This window comes from Scardinius erythrophthalmus, assembly GCF_964197995.2.
Source record: "Scardinius erythrophthalmus genome assembly, chromosome: 16".
Lineage (NCBI taxonomy): Eukaryota > Metazoa > Chordata > Actinopteri > Cypriniformes > Leuciscidae > Scardinius > Scardinius erythrophthalmus.
In genome coordinates, this window is record NC_138236.1 from 931,141 (window position 1) to 951,064 (window position 19,924).

A 19,924-nucleotide genomic window follows, 5' to 3' on the forward strand; every position below is an offset into this window, starting at 1 on the left:
TTTCCCAGAAAAACATGTTTTATTAGACGTCCAGAACCCAAACGCAGCGCCAGCACTGCACAATAAACACAGTCAAAACCCCAACAACACAACTCCACATTTACAGTGAACACACAGTTCTTTAAATACAGTAAAAAAATAAGTTGTAGTAAAATCATACAATCATTCAGAGAACCATTTTTTCTTTTCAAATCCTTTTGCATGGATATTTAGTAGTCGGAAGCATTGGTCCTCTATTAAGTGCATTTTAAAGTAAAGACTCAGTAGTTCTCACGGGTTTCGTTTCAGAACTAGTGTTGCCTACATAGTCTGAAACATGTGCGCTTGAAGCTTTAGATCTTGAGCAATGCAGTTCATGTACCGTCAGGTCTCTTCAGCCGTTACAGTTACGAGAAATGGGAACTGAAAACCCCAGATCTGCCTCGACTTGTTTGCTTCACGTTTACATTGTTGTTGGTCGATTTAGCAGAAGCTTTTATCTAAAGCCGGTTACAAGTGAGGAAGAAGTTATCAGGCCAGTTCCTCCGGTTTCATCGGTTGTTTGTCGAGATGAAACATCAGTGATAACAGACTCAGACGAAGGTCCAGACCTCCAGATCCTGAACGGTGAAGTCGTGATGAAGACTGAGTGGCCGGTTGCAGAACGTGTCGCAGGAATAGCTGGATCCTCGATACAGGTCAGCGTCCAGCCACAGACCGAACGGACCCCTTCAGGACACAACAGCACACAGAGTTTGATTAGAGTCTGTCTTTCAAAACTCATATTTACATTCATGCGTTTGTCTGTTTTAACTCATATGTGACCCTGGAGACAAAAAGAGTCACAAGGGTCATTTTTTGAAATTGAGATGTATTGATCATCTGAAAGCTGAATGAATAAGCTTTCCATTGATGTATGGTTTGTTAGGATAGGACAATATGTGGCTGAAACACAACTATTGAAAATCTGCAATCTGAGGGTGCAAAAAAATGGAAACATTGAGAAAATCTCCTTTAAAGTTGTTCATTTATGTTCACGATTGTGATGCATTCACTCACAGAAATACATGTTTTATATATTTACAGTAGGAAATTTACTAAATATCTTCATGGAACATGATCTTTACTTAATATCCTAATGATTTTTGGCATAAAATAATTTTTTTATCATACAATGTATTGTTGGATATTGTCACAATAGTAACAGCATTAGTATATTTTATTATATATAAATTAACTATATATAAATTATTCATTTTCACAACAATAAAACAAATCATATGGGCCTATTATTATATTATATTAAATTAAATTATACAGTAATAAAACTTAGATCATACTGGCCTATTCTATTATAATTCTTATTATTATATTACATATAAATTAATTAAATGAATATGATACATTTTCACAACACTAAAACATAAATCATACGGGCCTATTTTATTATATTTATTATCATATTAAATAGATATGATTAATTATAACAACATTAAAATGCAAATTGTTCAATCCAATTGTATTATTATATGTTATGATATTATACTATATTAAATTAATTAAATAAATATTATTATTTTTCATTACATTAAAACATAAATCATATAATCCTCTTTTATTATAATATTATATATAGATTAATTATGTAAATTATTAATTTTCACAGCATTAAAATGTAAAATAATATGGACCTATTTTATTTAGATAATTTTTATTATTAAATGATTTATGACAGAAAACAGATAAACACAGCAGAATTAAATCGTTAATTATTTGTATGACAATAAATCTCGATGACGCCAGTAAATTAATCAGTTCATTCATTCCCTGCATGGGAATCAAACCACATGAACTGTTTTAATTCATTTCTTCTATGAAATATCAAATGATATAAATGCATTTTTGTTGTTTTGTCTGGAATTTTTTTTAACTGAAAAGCATTTTTTTCAACAGTTTTGTGTTTCATCATCACCATCTATTTTAGAAAGCAGAAGCTCAGACACGATGTAATATTGTGGTGAACAGAAGAGTAAATGAAAACAGAAGGATCATTTACACAATAGATCTTTATCTCGCTTCCACATTCAGAAAGCAGAAGCTTCAAATACCCTAGTAGCGTAAAACAGCTTCCCCTTTATTTCGCCTCACTGGCAGTGATTACAGTAACTGATGCGTAAGTCATCTAACACACCAATCAGCGGATGATGAGACGAAGTAGAATAATTATTCCAATGCAAAAGTAGCCAATGGTCAGATGCAATAATCCGACTTGATTTTTTGTTCATGGGGAATTGATTGGATAATTAGATGATTTGACAAGAAAATTTCAGTATTTCTACTTTGTTGTATGGAAGCTTGTTTCCGCCACATTATAAAAAATTAAAAACGTAACTGCGACTTTTTATCTCAGAATTGCATGTTTATATCTCACAATTCTGACTTTAACTTGCAATTGCAACTTTATAAATTTGCGCAGAATAAAAGTGTGCTAATGCCTTACCCTCCTCCTCCCATCTGAAGCGAGTCCAGGAATCCTCTCACAAAGTAGGAGTTTTCTCCACTCCAGCGGAAAATCTGCACATGGACCAAACAACAGGTCAAACTACAGGTCAAACAAACTACAGGTCAAACAAACTACAGGTCAAACTACAGGTCAAACAAACTACAGGTCAAACAAACGACAGGTCAAACAAACTACAGGTCAAACTACAGGTCAAACAAACTACAGGTCAAACAAACTACAGGTCAAACAAACTACAGGTCAAACAAACTACAGGCCAAACAAACTACAGGTCAAACAAACTACAGGTCAAACAAACTACAGGTCAAACAAACTACAGGTCAAACTACAGGTCAAACAAACTACAGGTCAAACAAACTACAGGTCAAACAAACTACAGGCCAAACAAACTACAGGCCGAACAAACATAGGTCAAACAAACTACAGACCAAACAAACTACAGGCCGAACAAACATAGGTCAAACAAACTACAGGTCAAACAAACTACAGGTCAAACAAACTACAGGTCAAACTACAGGTCAAACAACAGGTCAAACAAACTACAGGTCAAACAAACTACAGGTCAAACTACAGGTCAAACAACAGGTCAAACAAACAACAGGTCAAACAAACTACAAGTCAAACAAACTACAGGTCAAACAAACTACAGGTCAAACAACAGGTCAAACAAACTACAGGTCAAACTACAGGCCAAACAAACTACAGGTCAAACAACAGGTCAAACAAACTACAGGTCAAACAACAGGTCAAACAAACTACAGGTCAAACAACAGGTCAAACAAACTACAGGTCAAACAAACTACAAGTCAAACAAACTACAGGTCAAACAAACTACAGGTCAAACTACAGGTCAAACAAACTACAAGTCAAACAAACTACAGGTCAAACAAACTACAGGTCAAACTACAGGTCAAACAAACTACAAGTCAAACAAACTAGTCAAGTCAAGTCATCTTCATTTATATAGCGCTTTTAACAATGTAGATTGTTTCAAAGCAGCTTTACAGAGATAAGCGTATAATTTAAGGTAACAGAGATTGTTTTGGCTTTATAGCAGAGTTAAGTTATTTTGCATCTAAAGTTAGTTTTAGTTTTAAAGTAACTACAGGTCAAACAAACTACAGGTCAAACTACAGGTCAACAACAGTGCATGTGTTCAGGTGTGAGAGCGACCCGTACCTGAAACTCAGGACTGAAGCTGTAGAGGAACGTCTCTCCCGTCCCGTAGCAGAAGCTGCTCACTCGGAAAGGGTCCGAGGAAAACGCTCCGAACACCTGAGGATTGAAGGAGAACTGGCTGTTTTACTGGAACTTTTCACCATTTTGATGCTCCACATGCAAGTCAAGTCAGTTTTATTCATTTCTACAGCGCTTTGTTCAACACTGATGGATTCAAAGCTGCTGATAAACAGGAAAACAACAAGCAAACAGAATCCAATTCTGCTGTAAAGCTGATAATCAGATCAATTCAGTTCAGTGTTGATTCACTTCGGTTCAATGACTGAGTAAAGTTCATTAATTATGAAACAAGCTCAATTCATCTATAAAGCAGTAACACCAAGGTCAAGGGTTCAATTCCTAGCGAAAGTAAGAACTGATTCATTTTATACTTTAAATTCAATGCAAGTCACTTTAGATAACAGCATCTGCCAAATGCATCAATGCAAGGATGACATTTCAGATATGTTTTATGCAAATAAAATTTGGAGGTTTATTTGGAGGATTTGGATTATGTGTGATCGGGGCACAAACTAACACACACGGTTTAAAACTTTCCACACACGCCAGCATGACGAAACTTAAAGTGTAATGATATAGTAACACACTGAGGGTTTGACTGAATGACACACACGTGCACCTGTAAACACACCTGTTTCTCTGAATCCTTGATGACCATCAGAACTGGTCTGTCTATGTCTCCCATCTGCCGGTACAGTGTTCTCAGACTGGTGCCGTGCTCCGCCGTACTGTACACCAGCTTCCACCGGTAACCTTGAGTCCGTGCGGGAATCTCGTTCATCAGCTGTGGAGACACACATTCACATCAGTGCATGCATCATCTACAGCATTTCATCAGCACGTGCATGTCTTGATCAGAAACATGCATGAACGACAAATCCATTAACATATTTACTGACAGAATGTTTGATATAAATATGTGTCTCGAGTCGCACGGGTGTATCTGAGGCAATAGCCAACAATACATTGTATGGGTCAAAATTATCGATTTTTCTTTTATGCCAAAAATCATGAGGATATTAAGTAAAGATCATGTTCCATGAAGATATTTAGTAAATTTCCTACTGTAAATATATAAAATATTTATATTTGTGAGTGAATGCTGCACAATCGCCAACATAAATGAATAACTTTAAAGGAGATTTTCTCAATGTTTCGATTTTTTTGCACCCTCAGATTCCAGATTTACAAATATTGTCTATCCTAACAAACCACACATCAATGGAAATCTTATTCATTCAGCTTTCAGATGATGTATAAATCTCAATTTCAAAAAATTGACCCATGTGACTGGCTTTGTGGTCCAGGGTCACATCTTATAATTAAACTTGGCTACACTTTATTTTAAGGTGTCATTGTTACAGTGTAATTATATATTTAAGTACTGAGTAATATTAAGCAACTACATGTACTTACTATAGGGTTGAGGGTTAGTTGCATGTAATTATGCATAATTTACTGTTATTACTATGGCAAGTACATGTAACATATGTAACAAGGACACTGTAAAATAAAGGTGTTGACTTAAACTTTATTTGGAGCACTTCTTTAATGCATATTCTTAATATTAAGCCTAAAATGTGTTTCAGTAAGGATAGTATGATCTCTGTATAATATCATCCTTTAAATGCAAGATATTTAAAGTGTACCTAAAGTAGGCTATTCTTGCAATAGTTCCACTTTAGCACAATCAGTATATTTCATTGGACCTCAGCACTATTTATGGATAACTAAAGTGCATTAAGTGCAAAATTAGTTGTTCCAAATCAGCAGATTTCAAGTATATCAATTTAGTACACCAAAAGTGCAATTGCAGGGCATTTATATTAAGTACATAATCAATATACTTAGCATAAAATAAATGCATTTCAAATACATTTTGGTACATTGATCAGAAAAGCGCATCACTCACTTGTTCGAGATGGTGTTGGTTCAGGATCTGACTGTGGTTTATTAAAACTGGCAGAAGATCTTCAGACTCAGAGTCTGCAGAACTGCACACACTCGGGCAGCGCTTATTCTGCGGTTTTACAGTGACAATCTGGAGGAAAACAGATGAGAGAAGCATCACTGACTGAAACACACACACACACACACACACACACACACACCTGTGCGAGAGGAGTTTCACTAACACTCATTCCTCAACCCTTACAGAGATTAACCATGCTTTCATTATGGCAAAAGTGTAGCAACCATAATTTTTGGTGGGTTGAATACCATTTGTATAACCGGTTTTACTATAAAACGATGGTTAGTGCAGCAAAACCACGGTTAATTTGTGGTTACCATAGTTTAACTGTAGTAACCATGCTTTTATTTGCAGTAAAACCATGTTTAAAGCTCACCTCTACAAACGGCCCCTCAGATCCATTGGCAAAGTACAAGATCTTAATGCTCTCTTTCATCGGCCTCATGTTTATATCGTGTTTCTCCTCTGACTTGAAATGAATCTGTTCACTCTAGTGGTGTTTTTACCCGCTTATATCGAGTTTGTCCTCCCGCCCATCTCACGTTTCCAGCGTGGTTTCGTTTTAAAGGAAAGAGGAAGCTCGCCAAATATGGCGCATAATTATGAAGAAAATAAGCATGTTTCTTCTCGTATGAGAATTTACAACTGATTTTCTTTTTTATCTCCACCCATAGGAAAACAAAACTAGATCTGGATGAACTGCCGTTGGAAAGTTTGGGATCAGTAAGGGGGGGGGGGGGGGGACTATCACTTTTGATAGTTATATGTCTTAACTATCTAAAGTGATAGTTAAGACATATATAATGTTACAAAACATTTTATTTGAAATTAATAAACTTACTATTCATCAAAACAGTTCTTTCAAATTATCATAATATTTAACAATATTGTTGTTTTCCCCCATATTTTTAATCAAATAAATGCAGCCTTGGTGAGAACAAGAGTCTTCTTTTAAAAACATTTAAAAATGTTACTGATCTCAAACTTCTGAATGGCAGTGTATATATAGATTATTGGTATTATACATGATCCTGCTTGCTTTAGAGTCACAGTCTCTGTTCTGGGGAAAGTGCATGTACTTTGATCACATTAATGCTGAATAAACGTGAATTTTGTGCAACATACCTTCCAGTTTTTGGTGTCAGAATTATTGAGTAAAGTGTCGATCACACTAAGGGCTTCTGGATGGACCTTCAGGAAGTCCTGCTTGCTGGTGTGTTTACTGTAAATGATCTCAGGAGACCACTGGACAAAGAACGTGTAGAGATGATCCACCCTGAAGGAAACCAAACGCACGCTTGAGTCGTCCAGCTCAATGAAGATGCACATTATAAAAGCATTCACATGAACTGTAACTCAGAGCATTTGCATGTAAAAGTGTGTGTTTCACTGATGCACATTGAGCGAGTGCTCTGGATTTAACCGCAGAAGCTCCACTGGTCCAGCAGACTCTAATGCACGACTCTATAAATAGACTCTATTCCTGGAAGTTACAGTTAATGCCCGTAATGTCGACGTCAGACTCCAGTTATGCAACGAGAATTCCTTGAGTCCTGCTGCCATTGGAGAACAGGAACATCTGGAAGTCATTAAGACCCTTTCCCATAACACACCACGGATTGTCCTGTTACAGTAACTCAAGACTTCACTGGAAAACAGCTTGAGACGAAAAAAGAATAGAATAGCTGAAAATTACGCTAACCTACGTAATGCAACGTGAACAGGAGTGATAAAAGCGCTATATTAATGCTTCATTCATTCACTCACTCACTCACTCTCTCATTCATTCATTCATTCATTCATTCATTCATTCATTCATTCATTCATTCATTCATTCATTCATTCTTTCTTTCTTTCTTTCTTTCACTCACTCTCTCATTCATTCATCCAAGCCTTTTATTAGTGCAAATGGAAAGATTTCAAAATAAGAAAAGACTGAAAGAGTGAGTGTTGCAACATTCAGAATTTAAGAACAGGTTTCCTTTGAGTTTGAAGTGAAGTGCAGTTTTCTCGTTCATTTATGCAGATACACATTTCAATTAGATGTAATTTAGAACTGGCTCATATTTAAGTTTTTATGGGTTAGTCATACAAAAAACATAAAATGCAGTGACAGCAGTTTCATGCATTTAATTTCACTTCCTTAAATCCCTCGAATTCCACTTTTAATAGTAAAGATTCCCGAAGCGGGTTTGAGACGCCACAGAAGAGCCGTTTAGTGATCAGTTCTGAAAATAACCATTTTAAATAACATTTTAATAATCCAAAGAACCCTTTTTTCACATTAAAGAACCTCTTGTGCAATAGAAAGATTCCACACTCCTGAAAATAAAGGTTCTTTATTGAGAATAATCTCTTACACTTCATCCCGATCATTACATAACTGTAAGTAACTGTGAAACTGCATTGACTGTTAGGTTTGGGTTTGGGTTAGTAGAATAAGTTGACTTATAGACTTGTAAAGTTACTTAAAGTCTAAAGTGCTGTATCAAAATAAAGAGTTAGCAGAGATTAAGCAGACAGTCATTAATACTGTAATATTGTAGTTGCAGAGTTACTGTTTGGCCGTTTACACATGATTTGATTTAGTCAATTGGATCACAAGTGGACGACTCTAAATACAGATGCTTGTCCACTTTTGACCACTTCCACAATGTAAAAAATTGCAGTTAAATTTACGGTAAAAAAAAAACGGCTTTACGGTAAAAAAAAAATTTCAGCTGTGGTTGCCAGAAATTTACAGTAAAAAATACGGTACCAGCATTTTAGGTTTTACAGACTTAATTTAAATTTTATTTTATGATATAATGTTAATTTACCAATCTATTGAAGTACTAATATCTGTTTTGTACCATTGTAATACAATGATAACCACCAATCACAGCAGTGATGAGAGTCACATGATCAATCAAAGCTCATCACAAGCAGTTTTATCACATTAAAGTTAATATTAATATATAGAAACTGCACAGTGTCATTCACACACACACACACACACACACACACACACACACACACACACACACACACACACACACACACACACACTGAACAATGAACACCATCATGGTAACACACATGAAATTAAAAAAATGCAATAAACATTAATTTAACAATATTAAATGTAACATAAAACCCTAATGTACATAACTGATTAGAACATTGTGGGAATGTCAATTTACGTTTTTTCACTGTAAATGATACAATGACTTTCACTTCCAAAAACTGTAAATTTAAGGGTATTTTACTGTAAAATTACATTAAATGTACGGTTAGATCTATCACAGTTATTCACCGATAGTGTAAACCGATAATTCTTTATATTTGAAATCCAATAACCAATATATTGGCTAATAAATCTGAATCCAAATTTTGATATATATATTTTTTGAGAGCCTAATTTCAAAAGCAAAAGTCTCATCAATGAAAAGCAGTGTTAATTAACTTAACCAAACGCATCCTAGATTAATCAGATATTTATACAACATAAACATAATATTACAACTTATATCTGCACAAAAGTTGCGAATGCACACGTGAACTTGACATGAAGGTGCTCAGAATTACAGCAGTATTTTGCATTATTCAGCATTATTAATTACAGAATTACAGTAGTATTTTGCATTATTCAGCATTATTAATTACAGAATTACAGTAGTATTTTGCACTCATGATTTCAAGATACAAGACAAACATTTTTCATCTTTTTTTTTTTTTTTTTTTACTTCTAACAGAAGTTGTGATTAAAAAACTTAAATAGAAGCTGTCAGTCTCAGATGTTTGGAAGTAAAGAAATGAAATGAACACAGAACTTCATTTTAAAACTCTCCAAATCTTCCATAGCTATTGGAATATGTCAGGAGCAAACAGCGAGACTCTGATAGCCACTGTTTCATCAGGAGGCTGGCTTTCACAAGAAAGAGAAAGTTTAAAGAATGATGTCAGAAAGAGTTTCCTGCATTTGGCAAACCCCAAAAGACTTGAAGCCAAAGCGCACACACACACACACACACACACACACACACACACACACACACACACACACACACACACACACACACACACACACACACACACACACACACACACACACACACACACACACACACACACACTCACTCACTCACTCACTCACTCACACACACACACACACACACGTGCACATACATACGCACCTTTTGGCACTGTGAGTTTATGGAAAATTCACTCTCTTAAAACACACTTAAACACTCTTCCTAGCTTCATTAATTTGTCTTCTAACACAATATAACAGTGGGCAGTTTTAGAATTCAGAGGAATATTATTATATTGAACAGTTTTTCAGAAGAGCGCTTTCAAAGATGTCATTTCCACCACTTTTCAATTTATGTATTTTATTAGAATATAATATTGTAAAACTGGTTATCTAAGATTATGTATCAGTCAACAACATCAGTGGCTACCTAATCATGTAACAAAATAAATCTGAATACTTCATGAACTTAATGCATTTTTATTTAAAGTTGCTGAATGCCACGAGTTGGGATTTGTGCCTACAGCATCTCATTTTTGCTCAGGTCTATTATAAGTCACTCACACATATATTGAAAGTAATGAACTATTAATACTTGATTTAAAATACAGTTAGATCCACATCATTGGTTATTTTTTTTTTTTTTTTTTTTTTAACTGTAGTGGAAATGACGGTTTATGGTGGAAAGATTGTTTCTGTTTATTCTTACTTAAATTGCCAGTCCAAAATATTTTTAACCATGTGTTTTATTATTTAACATATATGAGTTGAACAGTATACCTAATAGTTTTAAAAAATAATGTTTACAAATGATATGCAAATTATATGAACCTGCTCAAAACATTCATTTAAATATAGATACATTTAAATAAAAATAGAGTGTACTGGAATGGTGATATATAAAGTTCTCAGTCCAAAAGCACAAATATGTCGTGAGAACATGCAAATAGCGCACAAAAACGGCATATATCATGTCCAAAGCTGCGCCTGTAACAAGTGGTGTGGAAATGACGGAGGTGGAAATGACATTTTAGCAGTTTTTCTGCAATAGCACTCCCTCATGTCAGGCTTAGCCACTTTTGAACTTAGCATGTTGTTTACTCATAATAAACATAAATACATTATTTTCATATTTGTAATTTGTAATTGCAATTGTAATAAAAAAGTTAGAGAATTTTACGTTTATTGTTCAATAAAAGTACAATTCTGTAACTTTTTTTTAAGTTCACTTTTTAAAACTTTTTTCACTTCATCAATAATCTGCCTTTGAAAAGAGATCAGACTTAAATCTGTCGCTCTAAAGCATTGAAGATTTACCACAGTTTAAGATGGAAATGTAATTTTCAGGTCTACACTCAAAAAGTGAATAAATGGAATTTAAATGCAGCGTAATATAATTTAATACCATAAAATCCCCTAAAAATACAAAATATTAAATAAAAAAACATTATCGAACTAAAATATAGTACATTCATTTCATTGAAATAAAAAAAAAATACATTTTGGTAATTTCTGACCGACACGCGAAGTGCTTTAAGAGCGCATGGATGTTAAAGGTTCTACATGGAACCTTCGATACCAATAAAGAACATGTTTCTGCAATGCATGGCTATTAAAGATTCAAATTCAGCAACGAAAGGGGAATTTAAAAGCCTGTGAGTCACTTACTCTCCCACGCTGTACGCCACACCCATGTCTATAAGAAAAGTGCAGACGGATGATGAAGATGATGGTGTTCTGAAGGCTCATATGCACACAGGAGCTGAACTCTGCATTTATACCATCACCTCAGCTGAGATAAGCTGCTTTTGCAGAACAACCCTCCCAGAGGTCCTTCAGGGCCAGTCATTGCTGGGCATTTCACAACTGCGTTAAGGCCAGGTGAACCATTAACCCCAGTGGAGTTCTGTGTGCTGACTGGGTTATAGAGTGATCTCAGAGATAAAGTCCTGTCCTGAGAGTGGAAAATCAGCTTCTTTCAAGTCAACATGAAACAGAGTGAAAGGTTTCCGCCAGGAATCATCTTATAGATTTAGTTTTAATTCATTAGTTTGGTTTTAACATGCAACTTAGCAGCTCGTGAACATACTTTATCACTAGAAAAAGAAAAAAAAAATAGAAAAAATGGAAATAAATAGAAAGTTTTTGGATTTTAAAACAAGCAATGAAAGCCCTTATGTATAATGCATAATCAAATTAATTCAGTAGTTATGCCTTTGTAATGCACCTTATAATGCATTTTATGATCTAATGAATAATTGTAACCACAATTATAATACATTATAATACTTATCTATTCACTGAACAAACCTTTAGAGAGTATAATGCATTAAAACACACGGCAAATAACCAGTTTCAGAGTCTGCAGATATTATAATGGATTTTAACTTTGGATACATTTATTTATGAAAAGATATAATGTCTTATAATGTACATTATAAATACCTTCATAATGTATTATACAGAAGGGGTTTAAGTAAAGTGTTAACCAAAAATCTTTCAGATGATGCTTGATTTCTATGTGACGAATCAGTGAATCAGTAAATGAGTTAATGAGTGACCGTGGATCGCTTGAGGTTTAAAAGACCATTAATATTCAGTAATATTCTCGATTAAACTGCACTGACACTATCAGATGAGAACAAAACTTCAGCTGAATAATGAAACTATTGTCTAAAGAAGCACCGATATATTTGATATTTAATTATATTTAATATAAAACATTTTTTAACAAATATTTAATATAAAACACAAATTATATTTGAAAGCCTATAACCGATATATTGGCCGATACATCTAAATTCAAATTTTTATATAATTTTTTTGAGAGCCTGATTACAAAAGCAAAAGTCTCACCATTAAAAGCAGCGTTAATTAACTTAACCAAATGCACCCCACTGTAAAAAATAATCCTGTAAAAAAACTACTGGCAGCTGTGGTTGCCAGCATCATACCGTAAAAAATACAGTGTGTTACTGTTTTTGAAATTAACAGCTAAATATCGTTTTGTCAGCTACAGTATAAAACTAATTTAACAGTACATTTTACAGTTTTATACTGTAGCTGACAAAACTGTTTTTAGCTGTTTTTTCAAAAACGGTAACACGCCGTTTTTACGGTATGATGCTGGCAACCACAGCTGCCAGTAGTTTTTTACAGGATTATTTTTTTAGTGTGATAGAACATAAACATAATATTACAACTTATATCTGCACAGACACGCGAACTTGACTGTGCTCGTCACGAAAGTGCACAGAATTACAGCATTATTTTGCACTCGTGTTTTCAAGATGCAGGACACACCAAATTTCATGTTATTTGTTTAACTTCTAACAAAAGTTAGAAAAAAACTGGTAAATAGAAGCACTTTCACTGCCAGTCTCAGATGTTTGGAAGTAAAGAACTGAAATGAACACAGAACTTCATTTTAAAGCTCTCCAGTGCAGTGTGACTCTGATACGCATTCATTCATCAGGCCGCTGGCATTTACGAGAAAGAGAAAGTTTACGGAATGGCGTAAGAAAGAGTTTCCTGCATCTGGCAAACCCTCAAAGACTTGAAGCCAAAGCACACATACTCTCACACACAACCACACACACACACACACACACACACACACACACACACACACACACACACACACACACACACACACACACACACACACACACACACACACACACACATTGCAATAATGTAGACATTTCAAAGACATGTGTTCAGGTGAACATGTCTATACATTTACATTTTCATTTAGTCATTTAGCAGAAGCCTTTGTCCAAAGCGACTTACAAATGACTAAGTTAAGCGAGTCATCGTGAAGAGACAAAACAACGCAATAAGTGCTCAAGATACACAGTTCAGATTAATTCCTTAAAAGTTAAACCATTTGAAATGAGTAAAATTTACAAATATTTTTTTTAAACAATTTTTTAACAAGCAGAATCACTGAAGGAGAAAACCGTCATTTTAAGCCACCATTATGGTGATCAGTGTTTGTTTTGTTGGGCTATTGACCCTTAAATCATTGACTTTAGATTTTGTTTGGCTGCTGTACCTGAGTTATAACAGCCAGATGAACAAATAGAAAAGGTGATCTGATGGAGTTGGTTGTGTTTTAACATAATCATTATTTCACAATCATTTAACCTGAATCACTGAACTCACATAGAGCCCAAATTCTGAGTTAGGTTTACTTTATTAACTATAGCAGCTCTGTCCTTGTACAGCATAATATTTTTAGCCTTTTCAATTAAATCCATATGATCAAATCAATTTAAAGAAAAAACTTCAAAAAAAGTTTTTATAGGCACACACAGACATCAAGAATTATTAACTGATTATTGATGTCTGTGTGTCTAAAAACTAAATAATAAAAAAAAAATCTTTTTTGTATATGAGACACGTTTAAGAAATCTTTGGATTACATTGTAAAAGTTCAAAATATTATGCTGTGCAAGAACAGTGCTGCTATAACTAATAAAGTAAACCTAAATTGGTAAATTAGGTTCCCAAGTAAATTGGGATCTATATGAGTTCAGAGATTCAAGTCTCGACTTTTTGACTCGTTCAGAATCGCCTTTGACCGCTTCAGAGCGCTGGCTACGGGCATGCACGAACATGTCCTTAAAACAAACGTTCATTTTCCAAACTGTGCAACTCACCGAGTGGGTAATGGTGTTCGTAAAAAAAAATTAGATTTTTTTGCAAATTACATTAACTTTAGCTGGAAAATAACTTTATTAAAGAACCGCTATAAAGCCAAAACAATCTTACCTTAAATTATACGTTTATCTCTGTAAAGCTGCTTTGAAACAATCTACATTGTTAAAAGCGCTATATAAATGAAGATGTCTTGACTTGACTGTATCAAAAGCCGAGGTTAAGTCTAACAGTCACGGAGTCACCAGCGTCAGTCGCTAACAGTATATCATTAGAAACCCTTCATAAAGCACACTCGGTGCTGTGCAGAGGCTTAAAACCAGACTGGAAAGTTTCAAGAATTTGATTTGAGCAAAGAGTTGATTGAGAACCGTTTTCTCCAATGCTTTTGTAATAAAAGGCAGTGTCGAGATAGGTCGAAAATGATTAAAATCCCTATCATCAAGTGAAGGTTTCTTGAGAAGAGGTGTAACAGTAGCTTGTTTTAGGCTATCAGGGATAGTCCCTGTGCTCAAGCATTTATTCAGAAAAGACACCAAACATGTTCCAACCGAATCAAAAATTTGTTTCAAAATACGGGGAGAAAGAACATCAAGAGAGCAGAAGGAAGGTTTCAAGTGATCAACAATTTCTCTGAGAGACAGAAGAGAAACTGGGTCAAAGACGCTCCATGTGGCTGAAGAACAACCCAGCTCAGGAGAGACAATAGCAGAAGGCTGTAACTCAGATCTTAGAGAGGTGATCTTCTCACAGAAAAACCTTGAGAAACCTTCACATAACGATACTGAGGGATTTGAAATCACATTTACAGGAGGATTTAGAGCAGAATTTAACACAGAAAATAAGGCTTTTGAACTATGATGGTTTTTTTAAATTAAACTAGAAAAACACTTAGGCTACGTTTACACGTAGGTGGCTATTTTCATAAACGGACATTTCACCCCTCTTCGTTTTCAAAAATAACATCGTGCACACGAACCTGTGTATATGCTGTCAAGAGCATGCCAAACCTGTAGGTGGCAGTGTAACGAGAAGCTCAAGCCCACCTTAGCCAATCAGAATCCCGAAAATAGTCACATTCTGTGACGTCGCTACCTAAAACTCCGGTTTTCTCTGTTTACATGCAAACGTGCAAACGAAGATTTTCAAAATCTCCACTCTGGCCGGAGTTTTTAGAAAGAATCGGTTTCATTGGCGAATCCTCCGTTTGCGTGTAAACGAAGGGCGCAAACGAAGGGAAATGTCTCCGTTTTTCAAAATAACCATGTACGTGTAAACGGGGCCTTAGACTTAGCAGATATCATGGCTTTCTGAAAAGCACTGAGGGAGTTTTTCAGCATTTCATAAGAAATTTGTAGCTTATCGCTTTTCCTTTTACGTTCTGCTCTTCTACATGCTCGCCTCAGAGAGAGTCATTGAGTCATGGTTCAGTCTTAGGTTTTGACTTCTTAGCTTTTAAAGGAGCAGTGGTGTGGTGTAGACGGAGAAGAGGAGCGGTCCCAGCACTGAGCCTTGAGGAACCCCTGTGGATGTGCTTGGGATACCTCGCCTCTCGGTGCGACCCTGAAGGACCGACCTGAGAGATCGGACCGACCTGAGGACTCTAACCAGTGTAGAGGAGTACCTGTGATGCCTAGAGATGAGAGGCTGGACAGAAGGATCTGATGATTCACAGTGTCGAAGGCAGCAGATCCAGGAGAATGAGGACTGAAGATCTGGAAGCAGCGTTTGCGGCAGTAATGCAGTCTCAGTCGAATGCCCTTTCTTGAAGCCGGATTGGTTGACGTCCAGCTGGTTGTTTAGAGACAGGAAAGATGTTACTTGGTTGAAAGCAACTCATTCAAATGTTTTCGCAATGAATGGTAGGAGAGAGACAGGTCTGTAATTCTCTGCAGATGATGTGTTTAGTGTTGGTTTAAGCAGTGGAGTTACCCGAGGCTGCTGGAATGCGGTAGGGAAGGTGCCAGTATGGAGGGATGAGTTGATGATGTGGGAGAGTGCTGGGAGAAGTGTGGGAGAGATGGCTTGTAGAAGGTGTGAGGGGATGGGGAATAGCAAGGCTCATGCTGTTCAGTGTACTGCGGGGACACCGCCTTCACCTGCCATGTCTATCGGCTCACTTTCCGGTTCAACTTTCCGCGACTGCGCAACTACAGGTTGCCAGGGTGAGGTGACAAACGGGTTGAAATTGTATAGGCTATGGTGTGTGTGGATTGTGTGAATATAATGCATTTAATACGTGATCTAGCAACTGGTCAACATTAGACAAACATATTGGTCCGATTATTCATAAAGGAGTTTGGGCCATGCAAATTACGGGAGTTTCCTGGGAGGGGTCCGGGAGATAAACGGGAGTGTTGACAGGTATGTTGTAGATTGAAAGTAATGAGGAAATGATCAGAGACATGGAGAGGTCTCACCTGTGATGCAGTTGTGTGTGTAGACCAGGTCCCGTCGGTTGCCTGATGTGTGATCGAGCCGTCTGAGATCGAACGAGGCTAGGAGAGAGATGAAGTCTGTTCGGCTTCTCGAGATGAATGTTGAAGTCACCAAAGACTAGCAGTGGGGAGCGTCCTCAGGGAAAGAGGACATCCAGCTCCTCTACAAAGCTTCCCAGCTGACCCGATACTACAATATGATCTTACTGGGAGTTGTAAGTGTAATAGCATGATATTCAAACGAGTTCACTGCAAAAATGCTTTTCTTGCTTAGTAGTTTTGTCTGGTTTCCAGTCCAAATATATAAAAATTCAGAAAAATAATCTTAATTCAAACAGAGACAAGATTATTTTTCTGACCCCATGGACAGATAATTTTGCTTGTTTTAAGCAAAACAACTCACTTAATTCTGATTTATTTCCCCAGAAAACAAGACATAATATCTAATGGCATTTTACTACTTTAGTAAATGCATCTTGATGTAAGAATTTTTTTTATATTTGGACTGGAAACAAGACAAAAATACGAAGAAAAGAAAGAAAAGCATTTTTTGCAGTGTTGTTACTGCATAGAGAAGAGAGAGTTGAGTATCTCCGATCGTTAGAGATGAGAAGCCCTGCACCCCCACAAATCTCAGTCAAGCCCAAGATATTAAGACGAGATTGAGATGCAAAGGCTGGAATAAAGTCAGATTGTCAATTCCACGTAATTATGAAATATGACTCATATTTGCTAATTACAGTGTGAGCCATCAGAAACACTTGTTCACTTCCGCTGTAGTTTGACAGAATTCACAACAAAAGGAGAGAAACAAGTTTCCACAACAATGAAGAGAAGCTTCAGGAGTGTGTGTGTGTGTGTGTGTGTGTGTGTGTGTGTCGTTCCTCAGAACTGTGACCTTCATCCCCAGTTCAGTCTCACAACACAGAAAACCCCAAATCTCTAACAAACATTCCTCTCTCAGTCGCTCTATTCTTCAACGCTACACTCTTACAGTTTCTTCACTTTATCAGAATCTAAAATGTTTCAATGTAAACGTCTCAACAGCTTCTGAACTTTCTCCCGTTCGTTTCTGTGTCGGAAAGCTCTAGAATTCCTCACAGCACGAGGAGAAAGCAGGATAATGCAGTTGTTGTTTGTACCCAGAGATTTACTGGTTTATTCCAGAAACGCAGGGCTGGAGTGCTTGAGTAAGTGGTGAGGAGTAAAGCTCCTGTGGGGGAACTGAGAGACTCAGCGGCGGTGTGTGAAACTGCCTTCATATGGTTTCCTGTGGAACCAGACAGGCATGTACATTAAACCATGATGATGATTTAAAAAAACATCACACACACACACACACACACACACACACACACACACACACACACACACACACACACACACACACACACACACACACACACACACACACACACACACACACACACACACACACACTCTATATCCTCTATATACTCTATACACACACACCAGTCCATATTCTCTATACACACACACCAGTCTACTCTACACACACACACACACACACACACACACACACACACACACACACACACACACACACACACACACACACACACACAAGCTCGATTAAATAAATGCTTTTTTTTATAATGACAAATTTTAATTTATAATAATTTATAAGAAAGTCCACATAAGAAAAAGAAAATCATGCTTTGATAAATCGTAACCAATTATGACAAAGTTCTATATTCCCTTTTTAGTCTCATAGTTATGACTTAGTATTTCATAATTTCATCTTTTTATGTCATAATCAAGCAATGTTTTTCCATGTGGCAGAAATGGGCTTCCATATTTTAAGCTCTGAAACGTGCAGGATGTTTTAATGGTACAAAGAGCTCATATATATATATATATATATATATATATATATATATATATATATATATATATGTAAGATAATATCAAAGAAATCTGATGACCCCTTTAAACGCCATTATTACGTAAGAACGATTGCTTATTCATTTTACATTGAATCAATGTCAAGATTCAAAAGCTGAGATTGCACGATTGGGAACAATTATGCAACGCTTGTGTAATCTGATTTAATGTCTTTCAGTGATGTGCGTGAAGTGAAGAGGTGTAGAACTGCCGTGACTGAGGCAGTGTGGGGCGAAGGCTTTAATGCACTGACCTACTTCATAACTATAAAATAACCGAACAGAAGTTTCTGCAGTGGGTGAGAAGTTTCCAAGTAAATTTCTCTTTCACGTCAATAAGCCTACAGTAATTTCCTCTTTAAAGCGGATGAGGAAACCCTGTAACCACTGTACTGATGTTGCCATGGTGATTTGTTTCACTTGAACGGTTACATTGAAAGAAATGTAGGCCATTATAACACAGACTGCATGACGACGGTCCTCCAGAGTTCAGAAGCAGATCAGAGAAAAACAACAGAGAAAAAACAATGAATGCAAATAATAAAAGGCAACTAAACACATAATAGTGCATTGATGGGTTAACAATATGATCCATGTGTGTAGAATAAATCAGATGTACAGTGATTTCTGAAGGATCATGTGACACTGAAGACTGGAGTAATGATGCTGAAAATTCAGCTTTGATCACAGGAATAAATTACACTATACTGTATATTCACATAGAAAACTATGGTAGCTTGTTTCCGCCACAGAATAAAACATTTAAAAAGATAATTGCAACTTTTTATCTCACAATTGCGAGTTTACATCTCACAATTCTGACATCTTTTCTCACAACTGCATGACATAAACTCGCAATTGTGTTATAAAGTCTGAATTGTAAGATATAAAGTCAGAATTGCATGATATAAAGTTGCAATTGTGTTATAAAGTCAGAATAGCGTGATACAAAGTCACAATTGTGAGTTATAAAGTCAGAATTGTGTGATATAAAGTTGCAATTGTGTTATAAAGTCAGAATTGTACGATATAAAGTCACAATTGTGTTATAAAGTCAGAATTGTACGATATAAAGTCAGAATTGTGAGATATAAAGTTGCAATTGTGTTATAAAGTCAGAATTGCGAGTCATAAAGTTGCAATTGTGTTATAAAGTCAGAATTGCGTGATATAAAGTCAGAATTGTGAGATATAAAG

General features: G+C 36.0%; 1 protein-coding gene across 2 annotated transcripts; it reads right to left on the reverse strand.

Annotated features, from left to right (window-relative positions):
- ncoa7a (nuclear receptor coactivator 7a) lies at positions 1–7,146 on the reverse strand. Of its 2 annotated transcripts, none has more exons than XM_081388181.1 (6): positions 6,837–7,146; positions 5,652–5,780; positions 4,371–4,523; positions 3,680–3,775; positions 2,480–2,553; positions 1–708 (listed from the first exon to the last, which is right to left on the reverse strand). In XM_081388181.1, exons 1-6 carry the CDS (start codon positions 7,038–7,040, stop codon positions 573–575), a joined length of 792 nt encoding a protein of 263 aa, XP_081244307.1. In that variant the 5' UTR covers positions 7,041–7,146; the 3' UTR covers positions 1–572. The 2 variants fall into 2 exon arrangements, with proteins under 2 accessions (XP_081244307.1, XP_081244308.1); XM_081388182.1 differs by lacking the exon at positions 6,837–7,146 and adding an exon at positions 6,088–6,358.
- Between the last annotated feature and the right edge of the window lie 12,778 nt (positions 7,147–19,924).

What these genes read in the sequence shown, in the direction of transcription:
- ncoa7a (XM_081388181.1), bottom strand. Translation starts at nt 7,040, where the DNA reads ATGTGCATCTTCATTGAGCTGGACGACTCAAGCGTGCGTTTGGTTTCC. An exon ending in CTGACACCAAAAACTGGAAG is followed by an intron (nt 5,781 to 6,836) that starts GTATGTTGCACA and finishes GTTTTCCTCCAG; the next exon opens with ATTGTCACTGTAAAACCGCA. An exon ending in ACCAACACCATCTCGAACAA is followed by an intron (nt 4,524 to 5,651) that starts GTGAGTGATGCG and finishes GTGTCTCCACAG; the next exon opens with CTGATGAACGAGATTCCCGC.